Consider the following 24,077-nt stretch of genomic DNA (forward strand, 5'->3'; position numbering starts at 1 on the left):
GTTTTCCCAGTCTACTGTCTAACATGACTAAGAGCAGAAGCTATCTGCAGTCTCGATTATTAAGGGAGGATCAGAAGCTGCTTTTTCTTTTTTTAAATGCTTTATTTAGCATTTTTATAAAGTAAATAACCATATCATCAAAAATACCCATGAATACAGCTATAAAGTTTTTTTAGTCAACATCTGAAGCTCTACATACAAAATTATTCTTTTCATTTCTTAGTCTGCACAAACATCCATTTACTCTTACATAATCAGTTAACCATACACTACTGTGTGCACCCACCGTGTTTCAAACCCATCCTTCTGAAGCACTGGGTTTGCTCATTCTCCAGAATTTCTCCTCTAACAACTTCTACATCTCAACATCTACTTTCTTTTTTTTTAATTTATTTATTTATTCAAAGTTTTATATAGCACGAGCAAGATCTTTGCAGATATCAGAGCGCTTTACAGAAACAGGTGTAGGGGCAACAGGAGGGTGATTAAATACACTATTGGGTACAATATGGTAGCATAGTAGAATAGGATAGCAAGCAGGTACATATATAAAACCAGTAAACGACCAAGTAAATAATAGTACAGAAACGGTGCAGAGTCTTAGATCCAGCAACAATAGAGAACAGGTGAACTTAGGCCCAACGGATGGCTTTTATTGTCAGCAATAGAATGGGTTGAATAGTCTTACACACTCAACAATTGGAGTTATTTTGATTACAGATAAGCATTTAAACCTGGTGGATAACAGATTGGATAGGTAAGTACAACACCTGAGATGGAGACCCCTCCCCCTGACCCTCACTACAATCAACTAATACCTTCCATAGGTCCCAGATTTTTTCCCATTTCCGCGGGCAACCTCTGGCTTTATATATAGTCCACTCTGCTTGCTGGCACTAATCCAAATCGGTTTCACTACGCTATTTTGGGTGGGTTAATTGCACCCCAGTATTTTGCGATGTTGCGTTTGGCAATCATAGCTGCCAGGGTCAAGCTCATTCTCATAAACTTGAGCCAGTACTCCACTCCAACAATCGTTAGTAAAAAAACATCTACTTTCAATGCTTATCTGGATGCGCCCCAGCCTGTTAGGAACCTCCTTCTCGGCCAGTTATCAGCAGATTAATCATTTCCACCCATATTTCCAAATCTTCTTCTGCATTCTCATCCACCCACACCTCCCTCATTTGCTGCTCTTCAGCAGCTGTCGATTCGGACATATCTCTGATCAATTCTGCATCCTGGGTCTTACTGGGTACCGCTAAAGCCAGCAGCCCCAATGCTTTAAATATACCCTGCGTTTGTTTTCTTTCTCTTTTTTGGCATAAGTATTATTCCTAATAGGCAGTGCGTCACTGCCTCTTCTTTAAATAGTGTTCAAGATGTTGTCTGCATTGTTTCCACCAGGTGGAATCACCTGGATGTCGCTGTTTTGCCTGAGGGCAGAGATAATGGCTCCTTGGATGGCGTCAGTGCAATCTGCTCTCACAGTAAGCTTCTCATTAACACCACAATCACAGAGATAAATCATCTTTCTGCTCTGAAGATTTAACAATACTTATGGGGATATTCATAGTCGCCTCTACATACTGCTTATGCTTAGAAGATTTCTCCTATGCCTCTCGATAGCTCTGAAATCGCAGGTCTTGATGGAAGAGTTGTCTGGGAACTTATAAAGATTAAAATATTAAAAAAGGATTTTGCAACTACCAAAGGGAGTAATGATCCAGGCATTTAGATGTAAACAAATCTTGCAACTTGGTTTGTGTTAGCAAGAGATTATATATTAAAGTATTTACTAAGTTGCCAGTAAACAAAAATGGAAACCAAATATCATATATGTGTTGGAAAGAAACAGTAAGTAGTGAAAGGAACTGGGCTCATCCTTGATGAATACAACTAAAATGCTCCGAGACAGCCACAATGAGATGGTCAATATTGAAATATCGGAGACCTTTCCTTCCAAATTTGCATTAAAAAAATGGCTCATGTAACGTCTTTTTAAAGTGACAGTATTTAATAAACAAACCCTCAATTTCCCTGACAGTGCGGACATTAGGAAGCAAAGCTGTATTTCAATATTGCAGTTAAGTGTTTTAAAATTCAGGTCACTTCGTAACCCCATTGTTTCGGTAGTATAATCTTTGTAATAAGAGAATAAAGGAAATTGTCTCGGCTTAGTGAACTGTAAGTGCACCTTATACCATGTATTAATTGACAGTAATTTTAAGGATATTAGGAAAAAATGTTTAAAAGCTCTTTCCATAAAATATGGCACCTTTACACAATCTTCTGCCCTGGAGTTTTAACATAAATGTACTTTTTAAACCTGTAACTATTGCGTTGGGTCGTTTTTAAAGATTGCTCTATGTAAATTTTAAAGAGATGTAAATATTTTTTGTATTTTGTAATGTGTTATAAATAGGAATATTATATAGCAAAGATTTATGGCCAATTTTGTCTCAAGCTTTTATGAAATCTGAAGCGATTTCTGCACTGCTTGTACGAAGGGGGGAAAAAAGCCAAATGCCGCAGGATGTCTGTCAAAAATTGCAGTTTAACTTAGCTGAATGCCTTCTTTGCCTCCAGTGAGAGATTACATTTTTCAGCAGACACAGTAAATGCATCAGTTGATAGTGACCTGAAGAATGTCTTCAGTCCATCTTGACTCCTTGTTTCACTCACTATTCTTTGTACCCATTTGCTACAATTTTAGTTCCGATTTCCAGGCCCACAATTAGCAGTCAAACTAGTGTCTAAGTAAAGAATTCTTGTGCATGTTGCCCACAGCCAAGTGAATCAGTTTGCAAAGTACAGAGTTAGGTCAGATCAAATCTTGATCAAAACATTTCTAGGGCAAAACCACTTTTTGTTCTCCGCACTCACAAAAGACCTGAAAATTCACCTTTTTCAGGTTACCACCATAAACACCCTCTGCTCTTCTTCATTACTCCAATATCCCGACCCCACCTCTCTCTTCAGCTGTACCCCTAAATGACAGCTAAATAGCCTTGATTTGTGCAAACATTTGACCATGCTTCAATTGCAAACCCTACTGTTTATGTTTACCACCACACTTTTGTAAATGTCAGTATACGCATCTATAGCTCATATGCTCAGATTCACGTTTCTTCCTTGATAATCAGGTCTATAGCCGATCACTTAAAAGCTATATGCCACAGGTAGATCAGGAGTGGCCTCTAGTTGCTGGTAATAATGGCATTTAAATCTACCTAGAATTACTATTACTCCTATCAGCCCTACAGCACTTCTTGACATGATCTCTTAAATGCCTTTCCTCATAATTTAAATAAAAGCAGCAGTATGAAAGGGGGAGATCACACCCTAATCCTGTAAATCAAGGCCACTAGTAAATAATTCCTGTTAAAGGTTACTTTGAAGAAGAAAGTCCAGGCACTCAATATTTATTTATTTTATTTTAGAAGTTTTATATAGCGCTGGCTGAATCGGGAGGTATCAGAGCGCTTTGCATGAGTAGGAAGGAGGTCACAGCATAGAACAATCAATCAACAGCATGAAAAACCAACATGTTAAAAAACTAAAAACAGCTTAAGTTAACATACATCACAAACAAGCATTGGAAATGCAATAGGTCTCGCATTAGAAAAGTTGGAGTTATTGGTCTTGTAAATGACATATTTTATTTATTTGTTGGTTTTTAAAATTGCTAAATTGATGGCTTTGTCATTTACAATGCCAATAGTTATAACTTTCGCGAATGTGACACCTATAGCACTTGGAATGCAACATGTTTTGTATTTACGTGACTTAGATGGCAGCTCTGGTCGTTAGGCCACATCTCTAGAGAGCAGGAGAGTGAAGCAGGGGAGAGAAGCACAGCAATGCAATAGGTCTCGCATTAGGAAAGTTTGAGCTATTGGTATTGTAAAGGACACATTTTTTATTTATGTGCTTGTTTTGAAAATAGCGAATTAATAGCTTTGTTATTTACAATGCCAATAGTTTTATATTTCGCAAATGTGACACCTATTGTAACACAATATGTGTTGTGAGGGTGAGGGGTTGAGGGTGAGGGGTTGAGGGTGAGTGAGGGTGAGGGGTTGAGGGTGAGTGAGGGTGAGGGGTTGAGGGTGAGTGAGGGTGAGTGAGTGAGGGTGAGTGAGGGTGAGGGGTTGAGGGGGAGGGGTCGAGGGTGAGGGGTTGAGGGTGGGTGAGGGGTTGAGGGTGAGTGAGGGTGAGGGGTTGAGGGTGAGTGAGGGTGAGGGTGAGTGAGGGTGAGGGGTTGAGGGTGAGTGAGGGTGAGTGAGGGTGAGGGGTTGAGGGTGAGTGAGGGTGAGGGTGAGTGAGGGTGAGTGAGGGTGAGGCTGAGGGGTTGAGGGTGAGTGAGGGTGAGTGAGAGTGAGGGTGAGTGAGGGGTTGAGGGTGAGGGGTTGAGGGTGAGTGAGGGTGAGGGTGAGGGGTTGAGGGTGAGTGAGGGTGAGGGGTTGAGGGTGAGTGAGGGTGAGGGTGAGTGAGGGTGAGGGGTTGAGGGTGAGTGAGGAAGAGGGTGAGTGAGGGTGAGTAAGGGTGAGGGTGAGGGTGAGTGAGGGTGAGTGAGGGCGAGTGAGGGCGAGTGAGGGCGAGTGAGGGCGAGTGAGGGCGAGTGAGGGCGAGTGAGGGCGAGTGAGGGTGAGGGGTTGAGGGTGAGTGAGGGTGAGGGTGGGTGAGGGTGAGGGTGAGTGAGGGTGAGGGGTTGAGGGTGAGTGAGGGTGAGGAGTTGAGGGTGAGTGAGGGTGAGGGTGAGTGAGGGTGAGTGAGGGTGAGGGTGAGTGAGGGTGAGGGTGAGGGGTTGAGGGTGAGGGAGGGTGAGGGGTTGAGGGTGAGTGAGGGTGAGTGAGGATGAGGGGTTGAGGGTGGGTGAGGGTGAGTGAGGGTGAGGGTGAGTGAGGGTGAGGGTGAGGGTGAGTGAGGGTGAGGGTGAGTGAGGGTGAGGGTGAGTGAGGGTGAGTGAGGGTGAGGGTGAGTGAGGGTGAGTGAGGGTGTTGCAATTTTTTTTTGTTACTTTTGATCCACACTTTTTGTCTGAAATCGCCGCATTAGATAGCAGATGACCGATTATGTGGTAAATACGGCAAGCCCAAAGTAACGCGGGAACTGCCACGGCTTCAAAATGGCATAATTCCAGTGGTCCTGGGTATAGATGGGGCACGTGATGGTTTATTAATGCCTAGGCCGGCTTTACACACACAGGTTCATGTAAAGTGAAAGCAAACCCTCTTTCCCTCACCAACAAGCCATCTGCAGTCTCAGTGCAAAATAACATTGTCCATTACAGGAAGTGAGGTTTATTCTCAGGGGATACTCAGTACGTGTACTAACAGCATGGCCCTCAGTGCTGAAGACAGACGCTGCTGTCGACATGGCGCGGTTTTATTTGCCCCAAAAAAACATGCACTAATGTATATTTATTTACAAGTCGTTTTATTGATTTTCATGAGCAATTTGCTGAAGCGATAACGTGCAAGTTCACCTAGATATTGCTAAGAGTGTTGGAAAAATCTAATGAATTTATTAAATAATGGGCAACAGCCTCTGGCAAAGCAATTGCCGTAAAAAAAAAAGTTGTTTGCTCTGTAAATTGAAACTAGTTCGGTCCGGGATTCTCCAGCCTCTTAGTGATCGTCTGGCCTGACCCGTCTGTAGGCTGTCAATGCTTGGAGAGAGCAGATCGGCTGGGGGAGGGGAGGGGGATCAGATTGCCACATGTATGCAGGAACAAGGGGGGATTCTAGCATTCACTAGTGCACAAATAAGAGAGGCTTTTAGTGCGGGTGTTTTTTTATTTTTTATTTCATTTTGGGAACACGTCATACGATTTGTTTTAAACCTTTAACCAGCAACAGAAAAGAGAAAAAATATGTTTACATTTTTTTACCACATTGAAAGAATGGCCGTTTGCAATCATGCAAGCTGCGTGGCGAAATGAATCCGTGTTATGGTATCAAACTGTTAACAAGACGGAGGGAAGGAAGATAAGGGGAGGGGGGAGGAGAAATGCGACACGGCGGGCAGGGGAGGGGGCGAGGGGGGAGGAGAAATGCCACACAAACAAGACGGAGGGAAGGCAGATAAGGGGAGGGGGGAGGAGAAATGCGACACGGCGGGCAGGGGAGGGGGCGAGGGGGGAGGAGAAATGCGACGTGCGGATGAGGGAACTGATGTGCACGCGCTTTTAAGCTCAATGCGCATGCGCATTGAGCTTAAAAGTCACGGGCACTGCAAGGAATCGCCACGATTCCTTGCAAGTTAGTTAAAGAGTGGTTAAGCCCCCATAGTCTCGCAAGCTCGATGCGCATGCGAGACCTAAAAAACCTATAGAGAGAGCGAGGGCAATATACACCAGTAAAACCAGGAAGTGGAAGATCAGAATTCGAATGGTGGTATGAGAAGGGGAAAGGCAAGAGGGCAGCGGGGGGGGGGTTAGACGAGCAAAAGGGAGGAGGGAGGCAAAGGAGGAAACTTTGGTAGGAAAAGATGGTAGTGTAAAAGGGAATGGGGCGGGGGAGGAAAGAGAACTGTAGAAATGAAGGGGGGGGGCCAGGAAAACTGGAAGGGGAAGAGGGAGATGAAAAGGCATTGGACCATGGCACAGGTTAGACACCCAAAAATGAATTGAGGAGGTGCATTTGAATTCTTTTTTGAAGCTGGAGTAGGAGGTATTACATCGTAGGTCTTTTGGGAGGGCATTCCAGATAATTGGGGCATTGCCGGAAAAGGTGCGGGACTTATTGGATTTCTTTTTTTGTAGGGGTGGGACTAGGAGGAGAGTGTTTGTGCTTAAGGGTCGTGTGCTGCCTCCTTTGCAGGTTTTATTGGCGAGGCATGCCGGAGTATTTTGGTGGAGGACTTTGTGTGTAATGCAAGAGGTATTGTATGCGGACCTGCCTTCAATGGGGAGCCATTTAAGGGTTTAGATTTGAGTGAAGCAAGATGGATCTTGGGGATTCCGGTAAGAATGGCGTTGTAGTAATCAATACACAACAGGACAAGAGATTGGACAACTAGTTTAAAGTCTTCAGTTGGGATAAAGTGGCTTAATTTTCTTTAGATGACAGAGAGTGAAGAGGGCTCCTTTAGTAGAGGTTTTGATGTGCACATTGAGGGTTAGGCTATTATCGAGGGAGATACCCTGGATTTTACTGAGTTGGATAGGAAGCAGTTGAGGGCATTGAGGTCAGAAATCCAGGTTTGAATGGTGAGGTTGTTGTTTTTAGGGGAGTAGAGAATGATTTCAGTTTTTTGGGGGTTAAGTTTGAGATGATTTAATTGGAACCAGGATTGAATCTCGGTGATAGTGTTGTTCAGGTGTAAGATGTCAGCGTGGGCTTTGATCTTATGGCAGAGTTGGGAATCATCAGGTGGTAGTTGATCCCAGCTTGTTTAAGAATCAAGGTGAGGGGTTCCATGAAAAGGTTAAAGAGAGAGGGAGAGAGAATAGATCCTCTGAGAACTCCAAGGGAGACCGGAGTGGGGTTTGATAGGCAGTTGTGAATTTTAATTTGCTGTGATAGGTGTTGGAGGTAGGAGACAAACCATTTATGTGTCGTGCCATTGAGGCCGAAACGATCTCTGAGAACATTAAGCAGAGCCGCGTGGTTGACCGTATCAAATGCAGCGGAGAGATCAAGTAGGATTAGTAGGCAGGTCTCACCATTGTCGAGGGAGTGGTGTATGTCGTAGCAGTTTCGGTGCTGCAGTCTTCCCTAAAGCCAGACTTTAGGGGGTTCAGTAAGTTGAATTTTTCAATGTGTTTATCTTATTGGAGTAGGACACATTTTTAAAGGGCTTTGGAAAGGAGGGGGAGGTTAGAGATGGGGCAGAGATTATTAAGGTCATTGGATTGGCTGTAGGGTTTTTAAGAATGGGGGTGATTTGTCAAGTTGAAGGGAGGAGGGGAAAAAACCAGAGGCAAGGGAGGTATTGATGATAGAGGTCCAATATGGGGTAATGATATTTTTTAGGTCTTGGACTAGGTTGGAGGGGAGGGGTGTGAGAAGTTAGCCTGGGATATGATGTCCACTATTCTAGTGGGCACCTTGCACCCGTCCAAACAACCCTTATTGATGGTAGGTTTAGACAACCTTTAAAGAAAGCTATCCTAGTAGTAGCTGTGGAAAGCAGCCTTCAGGTGAAGTCTTGAAGGAATGTAAAGCAGCTTGTTTTATCAGTCTATAATCTCTTAAATTATCAAATGAAAGAGCACCACACCAGATATATATATATATATATATATATATATATATATATATATATATATATATATATATATGTATTTATTCTAAACACAACCCCTCTAGTCTCTTTATGAGGCGAGAGGCAAAAGTGTAATACAAGACCTTAAATAGCACAGAGCAAATTAGCACAGTATACGTTTTGCCCTAGGGGCCTAACAAACAATATACTAAAATAGTGGTATAAGAACCACTTGAGGGAAAGAAGCTAGGCGTAGGGCCTGTAGAACCGCTGGGGCAACCAGGAACCACCCAAGGTAGGGACGCAGGAGACCCACGGGGGACGCATGCAGTGTCGAAACACAGCCGCAAATTACCATTGACTTCTATAGCGAAAGTTAAAGTTAAAGATTAGGGACACTTAGGAGTGGACTATGGTAAAACCCTTTCAGTACTGGACACTTCGAGAGTCAAGACCCATGGGAGCATCGAAGTACTCGTGTTACCTCACCCAGGGAAGCCGGGTGCATAGATGTCTTTTCGTGTCGGGTTTCGTCGTCGTTTCCTATTGAGAGCTGAAAAGAAGTGCTGCAGGCGACCAGGAGAAGAGTGTCTGGTTGGATCCAAGGGTGTATTGGAGATATGAAGTACCTAAAAGCAGAGGGAACAGTGTCTGGGTCACTAGCAAGTGACCAGGATGGCGACAGGAAGATGCCAGCCGATGTCAGGTGCTTTCAAGGGAAGTAGGTGAAGCTTGACTCTTCAGCCACGAGGTCCAGGAGGTGTCGACGACGACCAGGAGCTGGATTTGAGCTGTCCCACGTCGGATGTCGAGTGCTGCAGTGTCAGTATCCGGATTGGACCCAACAAGCCTTGGCAACAGCAACCCACGCAAGATGACAAGATTGGCTTCGGAGCAGACCGGCAAGGTCTGAGGGACTCACCCTTTGGAGGGGAGTCAGGGCACTTCTGGAGCAACCAGGAAAGCCAAAGAAAAAGGATTGTCCTTTGTGGGGACCCACAAGTCAACCGACTAGGGATCGCGAAGGCGCCCGAGCTGAAATGCAGGGAATGGGCCCACAGACACTCGTGGAGTGTAGGCCTCTAAGTTTCGGTGCAAAAGGTGCTCGGGCTGGGGCTACAAATAGCCCAATGCACAACTTCGGGAAGTAGGTGCAGTTGCAAAATTGCAGGATGTCCAGGAGTTCCGGTACCACGTCTTTCGTGTCGGGTGCGCGTCTCAGCTTTGCTGGGATCTTGTGTCTGCCTCAGAGATGTCTGGAAGTCTGTGTCCTGTGTCGCTGATTCTTCAGGCGGGAGCCTAAGAAAGGCAGACCGGCAAGATGCTTCTTTTGTGCCTGTTTGAACAGGGGGAAGATTTCTTCTGTTTTCCAGCCGATATGGAATGTCCAAGATTTATGTTTCAGAGTTTCGCCCAGGGTAATCTAGTGACTGGGTTCCTATACTTATACCAAGTTTAGGGGTTGGACTAACTCTAGGGTCCCACCTATGGGAGGACCTGGGGAGGGGGTGGTTACACCCCTTCCCCTTTGTCCAGTTTGTCGCCAGAGCTGGGACTGAGTGCCCCAGCAACCGGCTTGAACTGGGAAAAACACAAGGACACTTTGTGTGCCCCTGGCACTGTCTGAAAAGCATTCACTGAATGCAATCCACCCTGCCCCAAAACACTAAAACCTGTCTGGGGAGGTGCTGGCACCTCTCTGGACAGGAAACCTATTGTCCAGCCCTCCTCTGCCGGAGTTTCGTCCAGCAGCAGGAGGTCAGTCTCATGTCTGTGGCAGCAGCATCCATTTTGTGATGCTGAGGCGCTTTTAAACATTTACAGGGTAAGTAAATGTGTACATGTCTTCTCCCTCTAAAAGGGTGGAATTCTGCCCCACCGCCAGAATTGCCACGGGAAGTTAGGATTCCAAAGTGTTTGACACCAAACACGACATGTTTTGATAAAACCATTCCAAAATTAGCATTAACCACGAGGATTATAATGCACTTAAGAGTATATGGTATGGCTATATCATAGAACAACTATAAGGAAGGGATTCCGAAAGCTGCAGAGGAGCTCAGCACATGCTAGGGCACCCTCTCACACAAAACCATGCACTCTGCCTTCAGGATTGTCAAGGCCTGCCATAGGAGTGACTTATAGGTTAATATGTGTCTATATATATAGGTAGATATGGGTATACTATATCTAAGCAAGGGGTGCTTACACCACCTTACCCAGGCTGCAAGAGCAGACCTGTGGTGCCATTTTGGAAGGCTTCCCATGGTGGCATAATGCATGCTTCAGCCCCTGGTAGGCCTCTGGGGTACCTATCCCCTTGGTACCTAAGGTACCATATATTAGGGACTCACAAGGGTAACCCAGTAACCAATCTGGAGTGTACCTAATGTACAGGTAACCAATTTAGAGAGAGAACAGCCAGGCTGTGGTCCTGATTAGCAGGGCCACAGCCAGACTAAAGTCGATAAACCAGTGAAACACAGCAAAAAGTGGGGGTAACCATAGGAAGCAGATCCTACCCTCCTACAAGGGGGTCTTTGGTGGGGGAGGACGGTTTAAGTTTACAAATGATTTTTTTAAAATCACGTTCAGTTACAGGGTGGAAATTATGCCAAGAGGCATTGTTTTTTGAATTAGGGTGATTGGTTTCAAGAAGAGTGATTATGGGTAAGTGCGAGGAGTGATTATGGGTAAGTGCGGGGAGAGATTATGGGGGGGTTTATAGAGGGTGTGTGTAAGGAAAGGTGAGGGTGGGGAAAAGTAGTAAGCTGGGAAGAAGTGTGATTAGTGTGATCAGGGGTTGTGGAGAATGTGGAGAGAGTTATAGAGGAGATGTCAGGCGTGATTTGGGGTGTGGTAGGGATCAGAGTTGAGAGGAAGGATTATTCTATCTTCGCGATTTTATACGAGAAAAAGTGAGCAATTTCTTCACATCTGGACGTCGAAGCCAACGGTATAGGTGGTGCGGCGGATGTTTGGTTATGAACAACGTTGAACAATTCTCTGGGTCTGTTTTTGGTCCAATCGAGTTGAGATCAGAAGAAGGATGCCTTTTCGTTAAAAATGTGTTTCTTGTAGGATGATCTAGCTAGTCTGAGGAGAGCCAGATGTGAGAAAGAGGGATGCTGTCTCCAATTTCTTTACGTCAGTCTAAGTGTACATCTTTCTTTGTTAAGCTAGGAGTTAAACCAAGATTTGGACGGGATAATTCTTTGATTTTTTAGTTTCAGCTGGGCCAATTGGTCAAGGGTATCTGTGATTGCTTTATTAAAGTGTTCAGTAAGCTCATTTGTGTTTTGTGAGGGAAGGATGAGGAGAAGTTGAGCATGGAGTTTGGACTCTAGTACTGCAGGGGGGATAAGGTTAAGATTTCTGGTCAATTTCATAGGTTTTATGATTTTGGTGGGGGGGGGACTGATGGTGAACAGTAAGAGATGATGGTCAGACCAGTTGATGGGTACGATATTGGACAAGGAAGCCAGGTCCTTATTGGCAATGAATGTGTCTAGGATGGCTCCTTTGGTGTGGGTTGAAGACTGACATAGTTGTATGAGGTCATTGATCTCGAGAAGACTGGTGAGGAGGTGATAGTGGGGTTGTCGGTATCGTTTCAACAGAGGTTAAGATCTCCAAGGAAGGAAGTATGTCCATCTATTCGTAAGTATGATACATACGGTGGAAATAAGATTTTATATGACAGCATTTAGCCAATGATAGCCATACAAAAACAGGTGGGTGTGTTATGTTTGGAGTTGGGGATCATGAGAGAGACCAACACTTCCATAATATCGGCACTACTCCAGTTTCCTATACCTCCTCCTGAATATACGTTTCAGAAAAGCTTCCAGAGGTTTCAAACAGTATAGTGTATTGGAACGTGCATCTGCACCTGGAACTTGGATGAACAGGCACCATGACTAGGAAATGTAAATATTGAGCAGAAGACAGTAAAAATGTTTTTGCCCAATGCCTGGTTGCTAACCAGTGAAACGAAACCTGCTTTCTCTCATCCAGAAAATCCACTATAGGGATGATACTCTATGCAGCATCTGCAGAAAGACACACTGTAAGGTCCAGAATAGTATAATTATACTATGCCTTCAACATACTGACTTGGTAAAGTCTTGGCTGACTACAGTCAGGCATTTTAATGACGCAGATGTAAATGGTTACTCACTGGAGCACTTTGCAAGGTACTTGAATGTTCTTTTTGCAGAACCAGACCTCTTACTGCCAATAGTACTATGGGTATCTGCTTCCTTGATCATACCATGTCATGGGTGATTTCTTCATGAACGACTCAGTACAGCTGCATTTTCATAACCAATATGGCTGCTATGGAAATATTTACATGGTAGTCAAGGTTGGTATGCTTGGTCATTTGCCTCAGTGGCCTGAGCTGCAACCCTCCTCTGCGAACACCCACCTTTCCTTTAGGTGAGTCTTCTGTCAATAACAGTCGGCAATGAAAGGTCAGATTAGTGACTTACTGGTAAGGGTGTGGCAAAGGGTATGTATGGTGGTCTGTATAGTCTGAACATGTGTAGGTTGTAGGCTTTATCTCCCGGTCTGCAATGTAGAGGAATGTGGGATGTGTGATAAATCAGAAATAAAGTTTTAAGGCAATTGGCTATCTGAGTGATTATCTCATTGTTCATTTGGTGCTCCATGGGCCTACTGGGTGTAATGCGGTTGTGTTGGTTTGCAAACTAGAATGGAGTGGACAGCCAAGTGTCTTGCAACTTTAGCTAAAACAGGACAGGTGGTGGGGAGAACCGCGCAGGGAAGTGATAAGTGATAACAGAAGTTGCAATAGATATTCTGGTAGATGCCGATGCTCAAGGGTCACCATACAACAACCACCTCACGTCGTAAACTGTAGGCAAGAAGCCACAAAATACAAATTAAACAATTGGTATCACGAGCAAGGACCATATAAGTAGAAGTAAGAAATAAAGTCCAAATGTCAGTGCTGGGTGTATTCTTCTTGTTTTATTTCAAGCCTGAACTTTATTTTTCAGTTACATCCATCTTCTTAACAAAGTGCCTTCAAGCCACAGACCTTACCTGGCAAGGTCTGTGGCTTGAATTTGGACTTTATTTGTTACTTCTACTTATATGCCCCTTGCTCGGCCTACCAATTGTTTAATTTGTCTTGCAACTTTCTACTGCTTTGAAAAAAATGTGCTCCCTTTGGCTGGAGGGCTGAGCAAAGCTTGGCTCCGGTGCACACAGGAGGGAAGGGGAGAGAAGAGAAGAGATGGGGTGGAGAGGGGGACAAGTGGGGAGGGAAGAGAAGAGAGCAGGAGAAGGAGAAAGGAGGAAAAGCAGTTGGAACAAAAACTGCTACTAGTAAAGGAATTAAAATTGAAGGTAATCCTCTTGGCATTTGATTCTGTTTGGGCAGTTATTCACTTTGGTACATTGTATCAGACATGCATTGCATGGTCCCTGGCACAAATATTTGCTACCTTTGCATCCAGTTTGTGATTACCTGGAACACCATTTCTCACACACACGCATAATTTGTTTGTAAGAAAAAATATTGATCCTAGGTACTGTTGCAGACCTTGAAGTACAACAATATGTTTTAGTCTCCCTTAGAAAAATCTGTAAATCCGAAAGTATTTTAGAAAACAAAAAAAGAAGAAGGTTTGGAAAAGCCAATAGTTCTGGCGTTGGCTGCCAATCCTTTAACTTTGTTAAAGCTTGTTTTGTTATGGCATGGTTTTTGTGAAATGTATACTTGGAGGACCTACCAAGCCTTCACCAATATAAACAAAAAGTCTAAACGCAAAAGTATGTTTTTAGTCTCAAAAAGCACACACTGCCATATTAGTCCCTGACACTGAAAGAACTAGCTTGACAAATTAAAACTGCTGTTTCAGTCAACTTGACTAGCCGCAAACCAACCAATCAAAATTGTTCCTTTAATTCAGTTCAGTATCATTTAAAACTGATAAGCCAATTTGAATACCTGTAGGCAGCGTACATTGTTTTACAGGCAACAATTTCAAATGTAGACTTGACTGAAAGAAATAATACTATCAAAACTTACTTAAGGGTTAAACATTTCACCAGTAGTCTCTGACCAAAATGTTCTTTTGGTATTTCAGGAACACAAAGTCGCTCGATTGGCTCCTCCTGTAATCACACACAAACTGCAATTAATACACGTTTTCATCTACTGTTATATGCAACACCCACATAATTAAAATAGTTAAAACAAGCGCTAGCAAATAAAACCGGTCTCTTACTCTAAAAGGCTGAGCCCTTCCTTTGACAATGCTTTTGCACCCATGGCAGAAAATCTTGCAATGGGCTTTCTAAATAAGAAACCCCTTGTCAAGATGCCCACCAATGAACGCAGGTGCAGCATGACAAGCGTGCATGCATATGTTGTGGTGCATGTACACACATGCTGAGGCGTGCCCGTCATGGGCACACACTAGAATCGTGATGCTGCAGGAGCATGCCACACTGCAGCCATTTTAAATTTACTGTTTTAACATGGGGGTCAGCCATGTTAGAATGGTAAACTGAAGTGTGGGGAAAAAATGTTGCAGCTGCTGGGCCTTCATAATAAAAAGAAATAAACAAAAATAAAATAATAAAAATAAACGGGGAAAAGGGATAGGGAGCAAGGCAGGGAGCACCATTAGAGTCACAGTCAAATGACTGCGCTTTGAAGACAGGGAGCATCAAGGGGAGGGAGTTAGGGGTCAACATTTAGCTTGCAGGAAGAGGAGGAAAAACAAGGGAACACCTGGTTGCAGCACCTTCACACAATAAATACGTTTTTCCTTTACATTTTCTATGTTTTGAGGATGGCAGCTATGACAGTACGAGTCACCTAACTTTTTCCTACGTAAACACAGTAAACCTGCTGCTTAGTACAACATGCATCAGTACGAATTTCCTTGGGCTGAGATACATAGAGTAGCCTCTATATCGGGAAGCTTACAATAATAATAGTAGGAAAAATAATTCAATTCAAGACATGGGGGCATAAATGTCAAACAATGGTTTTGCGATTCTCAAATAGTGATTTTTTGAGAATTGCTATTTTAGAATCGCAAAACGAGATGTCATTAAAAATTTGCAAATATTTTGTGATTCCCTGACATTCCTGAATTGCGACTCAGAAACTGCGATTTGCAATTAAGGAATGGCTTCCCATTGATTTCTTCGGGCCAAGAGGACCATAGGAATGAATGGCAATTGCGTGCGCAATTTGTGAGTACCCAATAGGTACTTGCAAATTGCGCAAGCAATTGCAAGGGTGCCTAAAATACACCGTGTTGCACCCCTGAAACGTGCATGTGTGCACATGTGGCGCACATACATATCACTTTCAAAAATGCAAAAAAGTGAATTTTTCAAAGAAATCGCAAATTACCACCAACCTGAAGTTGGTAGTAATTTGCGATTCCTTAAGCTAAAATCGCACAACTTAGGTGCTTCCTACATTGCATGTAAGGAATTGCAATTTGCGATTCCTTAAATGCATTTGCAAAATAGGGAATAGCAAATTTTGCGATTCCCTATTTTGCCAGGGCCTTTTGAGTTGATACATCCCAAAAGTCCTTTTCCCCGTTCGCAAACGGGCCAATTCTGAGAATCGGGCCATTTGCGAATGGGATTGATACATATGCCCCAAAGTACGCAGAGCTATCTCTCAATAGGGCTCTAGGGTACTCTTTGAACAGGTTATGATATACTCAACCTACTCTCAAAAATCTCTAATATCAGTACAAATTGATCTTTAGTCTATTTCATTAGTATAAATGCTATGAATAGGCAGTGGAGTCTTTCACGCGTTTCTCTCAAGTCAACTTAAATTCATAGACGAACTAGACAGGTCGAACAGTCGAAGATGTCAGCTCAGCTCGTAAAGAAACTTTAGGGAAAAAAAGACATGATAACAAATCATACAAAGAGGGCTAAAGTTTTGAACGTCTTTTAGAACTGCTTTTAAAAGAAAATATCTGATTGGTTGTACTTGTCTGCAGAGCGTCATGCCCTATTTTACATTTACTGGACAGTGTTAACCTGATCATTTTAAAAGTGTAGATACACTGAAAATATTTTTACATTTATTGTCAGGAGACATTAGTTTAATGTTTGCAAACAATAAGTTTACTAAAACACGTGGCATTTTCCCATCATACTAAGTGTGACAAGAGGTCCAGGATAAGCTTCTAAAATCGGACTAATCTTGCGGAAGCAGCATGCATTTTCTGGTGTTTTTATTTCTGTCACCAAAGCCCCAGGGCATCTGTGTAATAAATGCATAGTGAGCATGATAAATGTGGGTGTGGTGTGTGTAAATATAAATAGATATATCCAAATTATTTACATTTATTACCTATATAAAGTAGAAAAATGTCACATTAAAATATTTGCATCAATTACAATTCTATCTAAAAGTGTACCCTGAAGCTACTTTAACATATATATATATATATATATATATATATATATATATATATATATATATATATATATATATATATATATATATCCCATCTTATGGTGAAGTCCCCAATTATATCACCCTGGAGGACGTACCCTCACCCATTCAGGACAGCTTTTTCTGCGCTCTCTATTGGCAGAGAGGGAAGTCTTTTGTGAATACCCAAAAATATTAAAATTGCCTGGCCAGACCAAAGTTAGGGTCTCATGAGACTTTGAGTTCCTGATGGGAGTGAACAGATATATCAGGCATACTGTATGTCTTTTTATGGACTCACTAACTGCACTAAAAAGCTTCCTAGGCCTGTTTCGGTATGCCCTAATAGCTACCATGTAAGTTGTGCAGGTGTCCCCTAACAAAGAACTGTCTCCCCCAACTGATACAAAAGAGACATGACATCTACTGAGCGGGGCAGTGGCTTTTCAGTTCCCAATGGGAGAAACTAAAACATTTGCTTTGTCCCTGAGCAGCTACGAGGTTAGCTAGGTAATCTACAAAGAGACCTAGTTGTGCTAAAGCCTAACTTCTTGGGAGCCAAGTGCGCAGGTCAGCTATAATAGCAGGTGCAGCACTGTCCCTCCTTTCATGGACAAGAGCTCTCTTCTCTGCAAGGCCAGTGTGGCATTTGTACGTGGATGAACCAGGTCAGCGAACCAGACTTGGGGAGACAAGTTGGAGTAAATGGAATTACTAAATAACTAGGTGTGTCCCTGATCACAGACACACCAACTAGTGTTGTCAGAGGAAAGACGTATGTGAACATCTCCTACAATCACACATTAGGCTTTCTAATTTATTTATTTATTTATTTTTATTTTATAGCATTTGTAAGGCGCACAGCTACCCACAAAGGGTTTCCCGGCGCCGAATTAGCAAAACACAGGGCAACTAGAGAGAGAGCAGATCCGAAGGCAATTATTTGTCGAACAACCAGGTTTTTACGCTTTTCCTGAAGCTCCTGTAATTTTCTTCTTTGCGTATTTGAATGGGCAGTGTGTTCCAAAGAGTTGGACCCAGGTATGAAAAGGATCTCCCGCCCATTCTAGCCCGTTTGTACCTAGGTACCGCAAAGTTCGCTGATGTAGTTGAACGAAGATTGCGCATAAGGCATAATGGTTCTCTGCCCATCCATGAAGCTAATTGATTGCACCTGGTGGTATGGGGAGTGACAAAGGAATCAATGGTTGGTACTTTCCAGGCCCTGAAAGTTGCTCTACTTGTGAATAGATATGCCATATAATGCTACCTGTGGTGGCACTGCTGAACCCCATAGTGGGTGTCTATCAGCTGCATGCAGGGCCACTTTGTATCTTACCCCTAGAAGGTAGCTTTTCCATACTGGATTATAATTAGCTCAAAAACACACATGAGCAGGGACAAATTTGATTTGTTTCCCCAAGTCACGAATGGAGACATCCCTGCAATGTGCTGCCAACTGTACTCTGATGAGCGGGTAATGATCACTCGCTGTAGATTTGGCATATGAAAGGGGCCGCCTAACCAAATTTTGGGAGCATAAGCCCACCATCTCAAAGCTAACACCAAGGATTGCAGGATAGTGGGATGAGTTTGGATAAGTTCTCCAATCTATCATTCTAGCATGTCACTGCATGAAGTTGCAGGGAATGCATGTGGAGTTTGGCACAGAATTCCCCTCCGCAGAATATCTGAGGTCATAGGACTCTTTGACAACACTGACCCAATATGGTCTTGATGTTCATGAAGTGATTCATCATCTAGTAGATGGCCATTACCTTCTCAAGAAGAAGGAAGACCTTTGCCAGCCTGGACTACACAACTAACCCTATGAACTGAGTCCTATTGGATGGAGTATTTAGGTAAGTTCATTGAGAACTCAAGACTCAAAGGGTCAATGTTAGCCCAGACTATGCATCCTGCCTTGGTAGTGCTCAGACCTCCTGCTGCAGGGAGGCCATTACCAGGACCACAACTCATGAAGATCATGGAGTGTGTTATTGAGATCAAAAGTCTTTGTTCTGAAGTGGTAATGCGTTTTTTTCTCGATTCAAACTGAAGATCTTCCGATATTCCTGTAGGACAAGTATATGAAAGCATGCATGATGAAGATTCGACCAGCACCTCCTGTCATTGTGTTAACTGCCTAGATCTGACAAAGTCAGGAGGGAGAACTGAATTAGTAGTTCCCAGATTGGGCAGACTTCTCCACCATTTTTCCTTATAGGGAAGTAGTGGGACTAATATCCAGGCCAACATTTTAGAGGCTCTATTGCTCCTACAAGGAGACGCCTCTTGACATCCTGCAAAAGTTAAATGAAAGTCAACTGGAGTAGGAGTGGGCGTGGAAGGGTGAATAGATGTTCCTTTCCAATGGGAAGAACTAAATGTCAAGGGTTCTCCATGTCCAGTCCAATAAAAGTAATGGAGAGAAAGCTTTCCTAAATGGTGTGGAGAGTGCTTACTGAGATGGACCAGAGAGAGCGGCTGGTCCCTAGGGGCCTTCTTGACCCAGGTTTGTTGTTCCCTCTAACTGTGGGTTGCTTCTAGAGGAAGAGCAGGCTTTAGCTTGTACTTTGAGGCAAAAAAGCAACACTTGATTTCAAAGACTAGAGGGCCCTTTGCCAGCCGGAAAGGTAGGTGGTCTTAGCTGTACCACTGCATAAAAGCATTTTGTCATTCTGGAGGATCTCACCCATCAAGTGATTGAATGTACTTTTCCCATTGAACGGAGATGACTACCATTGAGGTCTGAATATTTCAGACCCAATTGCTAATGCAGGGAAAGACCAGAGTTAATGGTCCCGGTGGCAGTATCTCTGAGGTTCTGGGAATCAACGGTTATAATTTGCAAGTACTCTTCCAGGACATTGACTCCGAGCAAGCAGGTGTATCCTACAAACATATGCCACAAATGCAACCTGTAGCTGGCCAGGAGCATGTTGGTACTGACTTGACTCTGTGATAGACCTCTGGGTTTGTAAATTGTCTTGCCATGTGTCTTGAAAGACAGCCTGCACCACAATGAACTGTGCTTAGGGGTTCTTGGAGACCAAAACGAATGTTTAAAAGTCTAGAACTTGTTTTCAATGGATTTCAAGATTGCAGACTCGCTAAATGATTCTCTCCAGCTATCGAGCCTGTTTAAAAAACTGAGGCACAATAGCCAAGGCGAGCTCCAGTGGAGGAGTTGCTGTTTTCAACAGAGCATAAATGCCCAAATTCTCCAGGAGGGGCTCACGGAGGACAGCACTCAAAGCATTGGCCTTGGTGTCATGGTAACAGCTGGCTAGATGCAGCTGTACCTAACTTTGGGTACTTGTCCCCAGTTTGATATCTAGATCCCCCAAGCGGGACCGCTTGCAGGTATAAGACCTTGAGAGTACATTCACAGAAGTGTAATCCTTTTCTGAAGACCAGGCAGCATAAATCAGAAGTAAGACTTGGACCCACCGATTGCCACCTATGGTACTAAATGAGACAGGAAGACTGGTGCCTGCCACTGGTTCTCAGGACTTGCACCCAGGTTGGAGAGAGCTCCACTTGATCGGTGGGAGATCCAAAGGCAGTGGAGACTGCTGAACTGGGCTAGACATCCATGGCACGACACTCAAAGCATCCAAGGATTAGCAACTCCTGGGCCCGCTGCTCTTAGTTTGATGGGGAAGACTGGAATGACTTGTCGACTACTGAGCTCACTTTTTCTGAAGGGGACAAAAAGAAGAAGAGCGGTATCTAAAGCAACCGCAATACTATTGTTCTGAACTAGACTAGTGCAGACTCCTGCTTCTCTAGAAACTGGATAAGCAGAGAGTAAGGCAGGATCACATATCCCTGGTGATATGTGGTCTCTCAACAGATGTACTGTGGTTGGGTGCAGAAAGAGGTTAGATAGGCGAAGGCTAGTGCTTCTCAGTCCCTCCAAGTACTCTGTAATCATGTGTTTTGAATGAGAATAATGACCTGCCCAAACACAGGGGGATATACTTATACGGCACTATATCTTGCAATAAGGCTATGTAATCCCATCTGCAAAGCGTGTGAGCTGGCCTGTATCACAAGGATGGAAAAGGAATCAAGAGATGGGTCCTGCTGATCAGACAGCAACTGCAACATAGACCACTCACCTGTCCAGGGCAAGTCTCTAGAGTTACCAGTGTGGCTTAATCACTTGTTTCAATTGGTTTGGGGCCCAACAACGAGGAGAGACTGAATAAATCCAGGGCTTCAATCTCCACTTACACCCACATTAACATAAGGCTATGGAGATTAAAAGAGCATTTGCAACCCTTGTCTTTTAAGCACTTGACTATCCTTCCAGGAAACTGTAACTGAATCCAACTTAAACAGGTTGTACAGTTAAGGAGGGCTGCTGGAGAATGGTTTTATGAGTAGGCACTTTTACATGTCCTCCAGTTACTCAAACAACTTGAATAGTGAGGATGACCTCTACACATGAGAGGTCCTGGGTAATGTCGTCTCCATATGTCTCGTGTTCAAAGAGTGCTCAGGATCATCCTGCACCTATGGTGCAGGGGTGTGGCACAGCTGCAGAAAATGGACCTTTATCACAACAAGAATGATCAAAGTGGAAGGCTGGGCATAATCTACAGATCTGAAGGAAAAAGAGGATGGAGGGAAAATCAGCTAACAAGGCTTCAAGATCTAAAGACTGTTCAGGACACAGCAGACGCCTGGAAGTTAATGAACACATGATAAGTAGGTTCATGTGATCCTTTTTTTCAGTAAAAAAAAAAAAAGGTGCTGACAGTAGCAGATTCCTACAGGCAGAGACAGTCGCCCTCCACCACTAATCTTACATATCTGAGAAATGCAAGATCGCTGTACAAAAGGCATTTCTTTTTTAAGAAATAAAATCACTTTATATCCCTCCTTGACTCAGTCAAGAATCAACTGAAACATGTCTTCCATCTGTTCAAATACCCAACAACCTATACAAATGACAAAATCTCAAAACAGAGACTGGAGGCCATAAACTGTTGAAACAGTGAACTTATATCGCCTCACTCATCATTCCGTCACAAACAAGATGCATTTAGAGTTGTTCAGCGATTGGAAACCTATCACTATGATGTGTCCAAGGTGGAGATTTAGGCAAGTGCCCGGTTTCAAGTGAATGGGAGGTGGCCCAAGATGCATAGTTAGAGTGGCAAAAATGTTATTTTGATAGGAAACATGCTGTCTCGTCAACAAAGGCAAAAGCGGGAGATATGGGAAGGCAGAAATGTTCCCAAAAAGGGATATCTTCTACATTTTCTACACCTCTTGAAGTGGTCAAATTGTTTCACAATGCTGTCAAATTGAGTAATAGTCGCAACAGCTTGGCTGTTGTCGCTGATAACATCAAAAACTGGGATGGTGTTGTGGGTGCATAACATGTTTCCTCTGCTTTGAGGAGAAGTTTGCACACAACATTGGATTCCACACATTTGATGATTTTGTTTAATGATATGTGTTGGTCTTTGCCTAGGAGCGGTGAAACAATATGTTGGTGCCCACATGATTTTCTTTTCAACTTGCAATTGCTCAATGCTTTGAAGTGTGTACTCTGTATGTTGTTAACCTAGATTCTGATAAGAGTATGGTGTATAAGTTTTGTGCTTTTGTTTTACGTTATTTTGAGGGAGGTGTGTGGTATCTAGTCTGTGAATTCAGGCAGGGGTGTTTAGAGATATAACTTAGAGCATTAAGGGAGAATGTAGGAAAAGGTACAATGATGCAAGTGAGTTGGACTCCAGCAGCTGATATGGATGAGACAATTCTATTGTATTGGTGTACTTAAATAAACTTGCTTCTCAACACTACCCGGGAGCCCTGTCTTCTTCCCAGAGACCTACCAAGAAAGGCAGGGAATTTCTATCATCAATATGCAGATGACACCAACTGTGTCTAAAGGTCTCCTCACCAAACGACATCTCGTGCCTCACCGTTACTCTAAACTTTTTTCAAGACTGGATGACTTAAAATGATTTAAAACTGAACCGTTCCATATTTGAATTCCTCCTCATCTCTTCTGCAAAATAAACATTTCTTATACAATCCAAGATGGAAACACTTAACATCGTCAACAGCAAACCCACCATTGATGCCAGTGCCAAATTCCTAGGCGTCACCCTAAACAAAAGAGTAAATTTACACTCTCAAATCAGCACCATGGCCAGAAACACGCTATATAAACTGTGCGTTCTCTGGTGTATCCGCCATTACATTCCATCGCAAGATCTGAAATCCCTCGCTCAAACACTAGTGCTCTTCAGAATCGCCTAATTCAATTCTCTCTTGACTGGTCTCACAAAATCCCATCCATGAAATCAGCCCTACACTCTGCAGAACGCTTCATCTACGTGGCCGAAAAATGACCACATCTCTCGCCGCTGGCTGCCCACTGAATGCAGGGTATATACAAGACAACTTTTATCTTCCCACTGCTCCAACACCTTCTCTTCTGACTCTATTCTAAATTTCATTTGTAATTCCTCAAGGGTTGCCTCTTTTCCTATTTTCTCCTCTGCCGAGTATGTCCATTTTTATTAGCTTTTCTATTTTTGCCATATTTTCCTCCAGTCCAGAGAATTCCATTTTTTCTTCCCTGGCCAAACTGATCAATAGACTTTTCAGAATCCCCCTAAACTAAGCCTTATATGCATCCCAAACTAATATGGGGGGCTGATGTCATATTCCAAGCGAAAAACTCCTCGGTTGCCAGAGCTAACTTTGCCACTATCCCTTCCCTAAGTAAGATCCTTCTGTTGACTGTCCACCTCCTTTCCCCCGTTGAATCTGTCAATTCCACTTTTACCAGCAGAGCTGCGTGATCTGAGAGCTGAATAGTGAAATGTTCAATCCATGCCACTTTCTACACCTCTCTCCTGTCCATAAAAAGTAATCTAGTCTGGAATAGTGGCTGTTCCTTCTATTATGGTAGGTGTCGTCCCTGCAGTCCCCATTTACTTTACGAAAGACATTGCATAGGTTATAATTTTCCAGCATATCCACTAAGTAAGCTATCATCTTTGGGGAGTTAATCTGAATCTGTACTGAGAATCTATCAAGGTTATTGTCTAAAAGAATGTTAAAGTCCCCCACCCTAAGATAATAGGTGCATTCAAATCTACCAGACTGGAAAAAGGTTTGCCAAATGAGAGGGGTCGTCAATATTCCGGCCATAGCAGCTCACTAGCGTACACAGACTTTGATGTATATTAATCTCGGCTATAACCCAGCATCCGCTTTACACTTTGTCAGCCCTACTCCAGATCTTATTTTATATATCAGGGCTATACCTTTAGTTCATTGTGGTTGATTAGGGACTACAACAGTCTCCACCCACTTTATCTTTAACAATAAATCTCTACATTCCTGCATTCTTAGGTGGTTTTCCTGTAAC

General features: G+C 43.3%; 1 protein-coding gene across 11 annotated transcripts in view; it reads right to left on the reverse strand.

Moving 5' to 3' along the window:
- The window catches only part of DOCK7 (dedicator of cytokinesis 7), an 864,306-nt gene that overhangs the window by 644,303 nt on the left and 195,926 nt on the right, over positions 1-24,077 (reverse strand). For all 11 annotated transcript variants that reach the window (XM_086953476.1, XM_086953469.1, XM_086953439.1 and 8 more), the window contains exon 7: positions 14,276-14,361. In XM_086953476.1, coding sequence (XP_086809602.1) covers positions 14,276-14,361 — 86 coding nt within the window. The remainder of the gene's footprint in view (positions 1-14,275; positions 14,362-24,077) is intronic.

Source organism: Lissotriton vulgaris, chromosome 1_1 (assembly GCF_964263255.1).
Source record: "Lissotriton vulgaris chromosome 1_1, aLisVul1.2, whole genome shotgun sequence".
NCBI lineage: Eukaryota > Metazoa > Chordata > Amphibia > Caudata > Salamandridae > Lissotriton > Lissotriton vulgaris.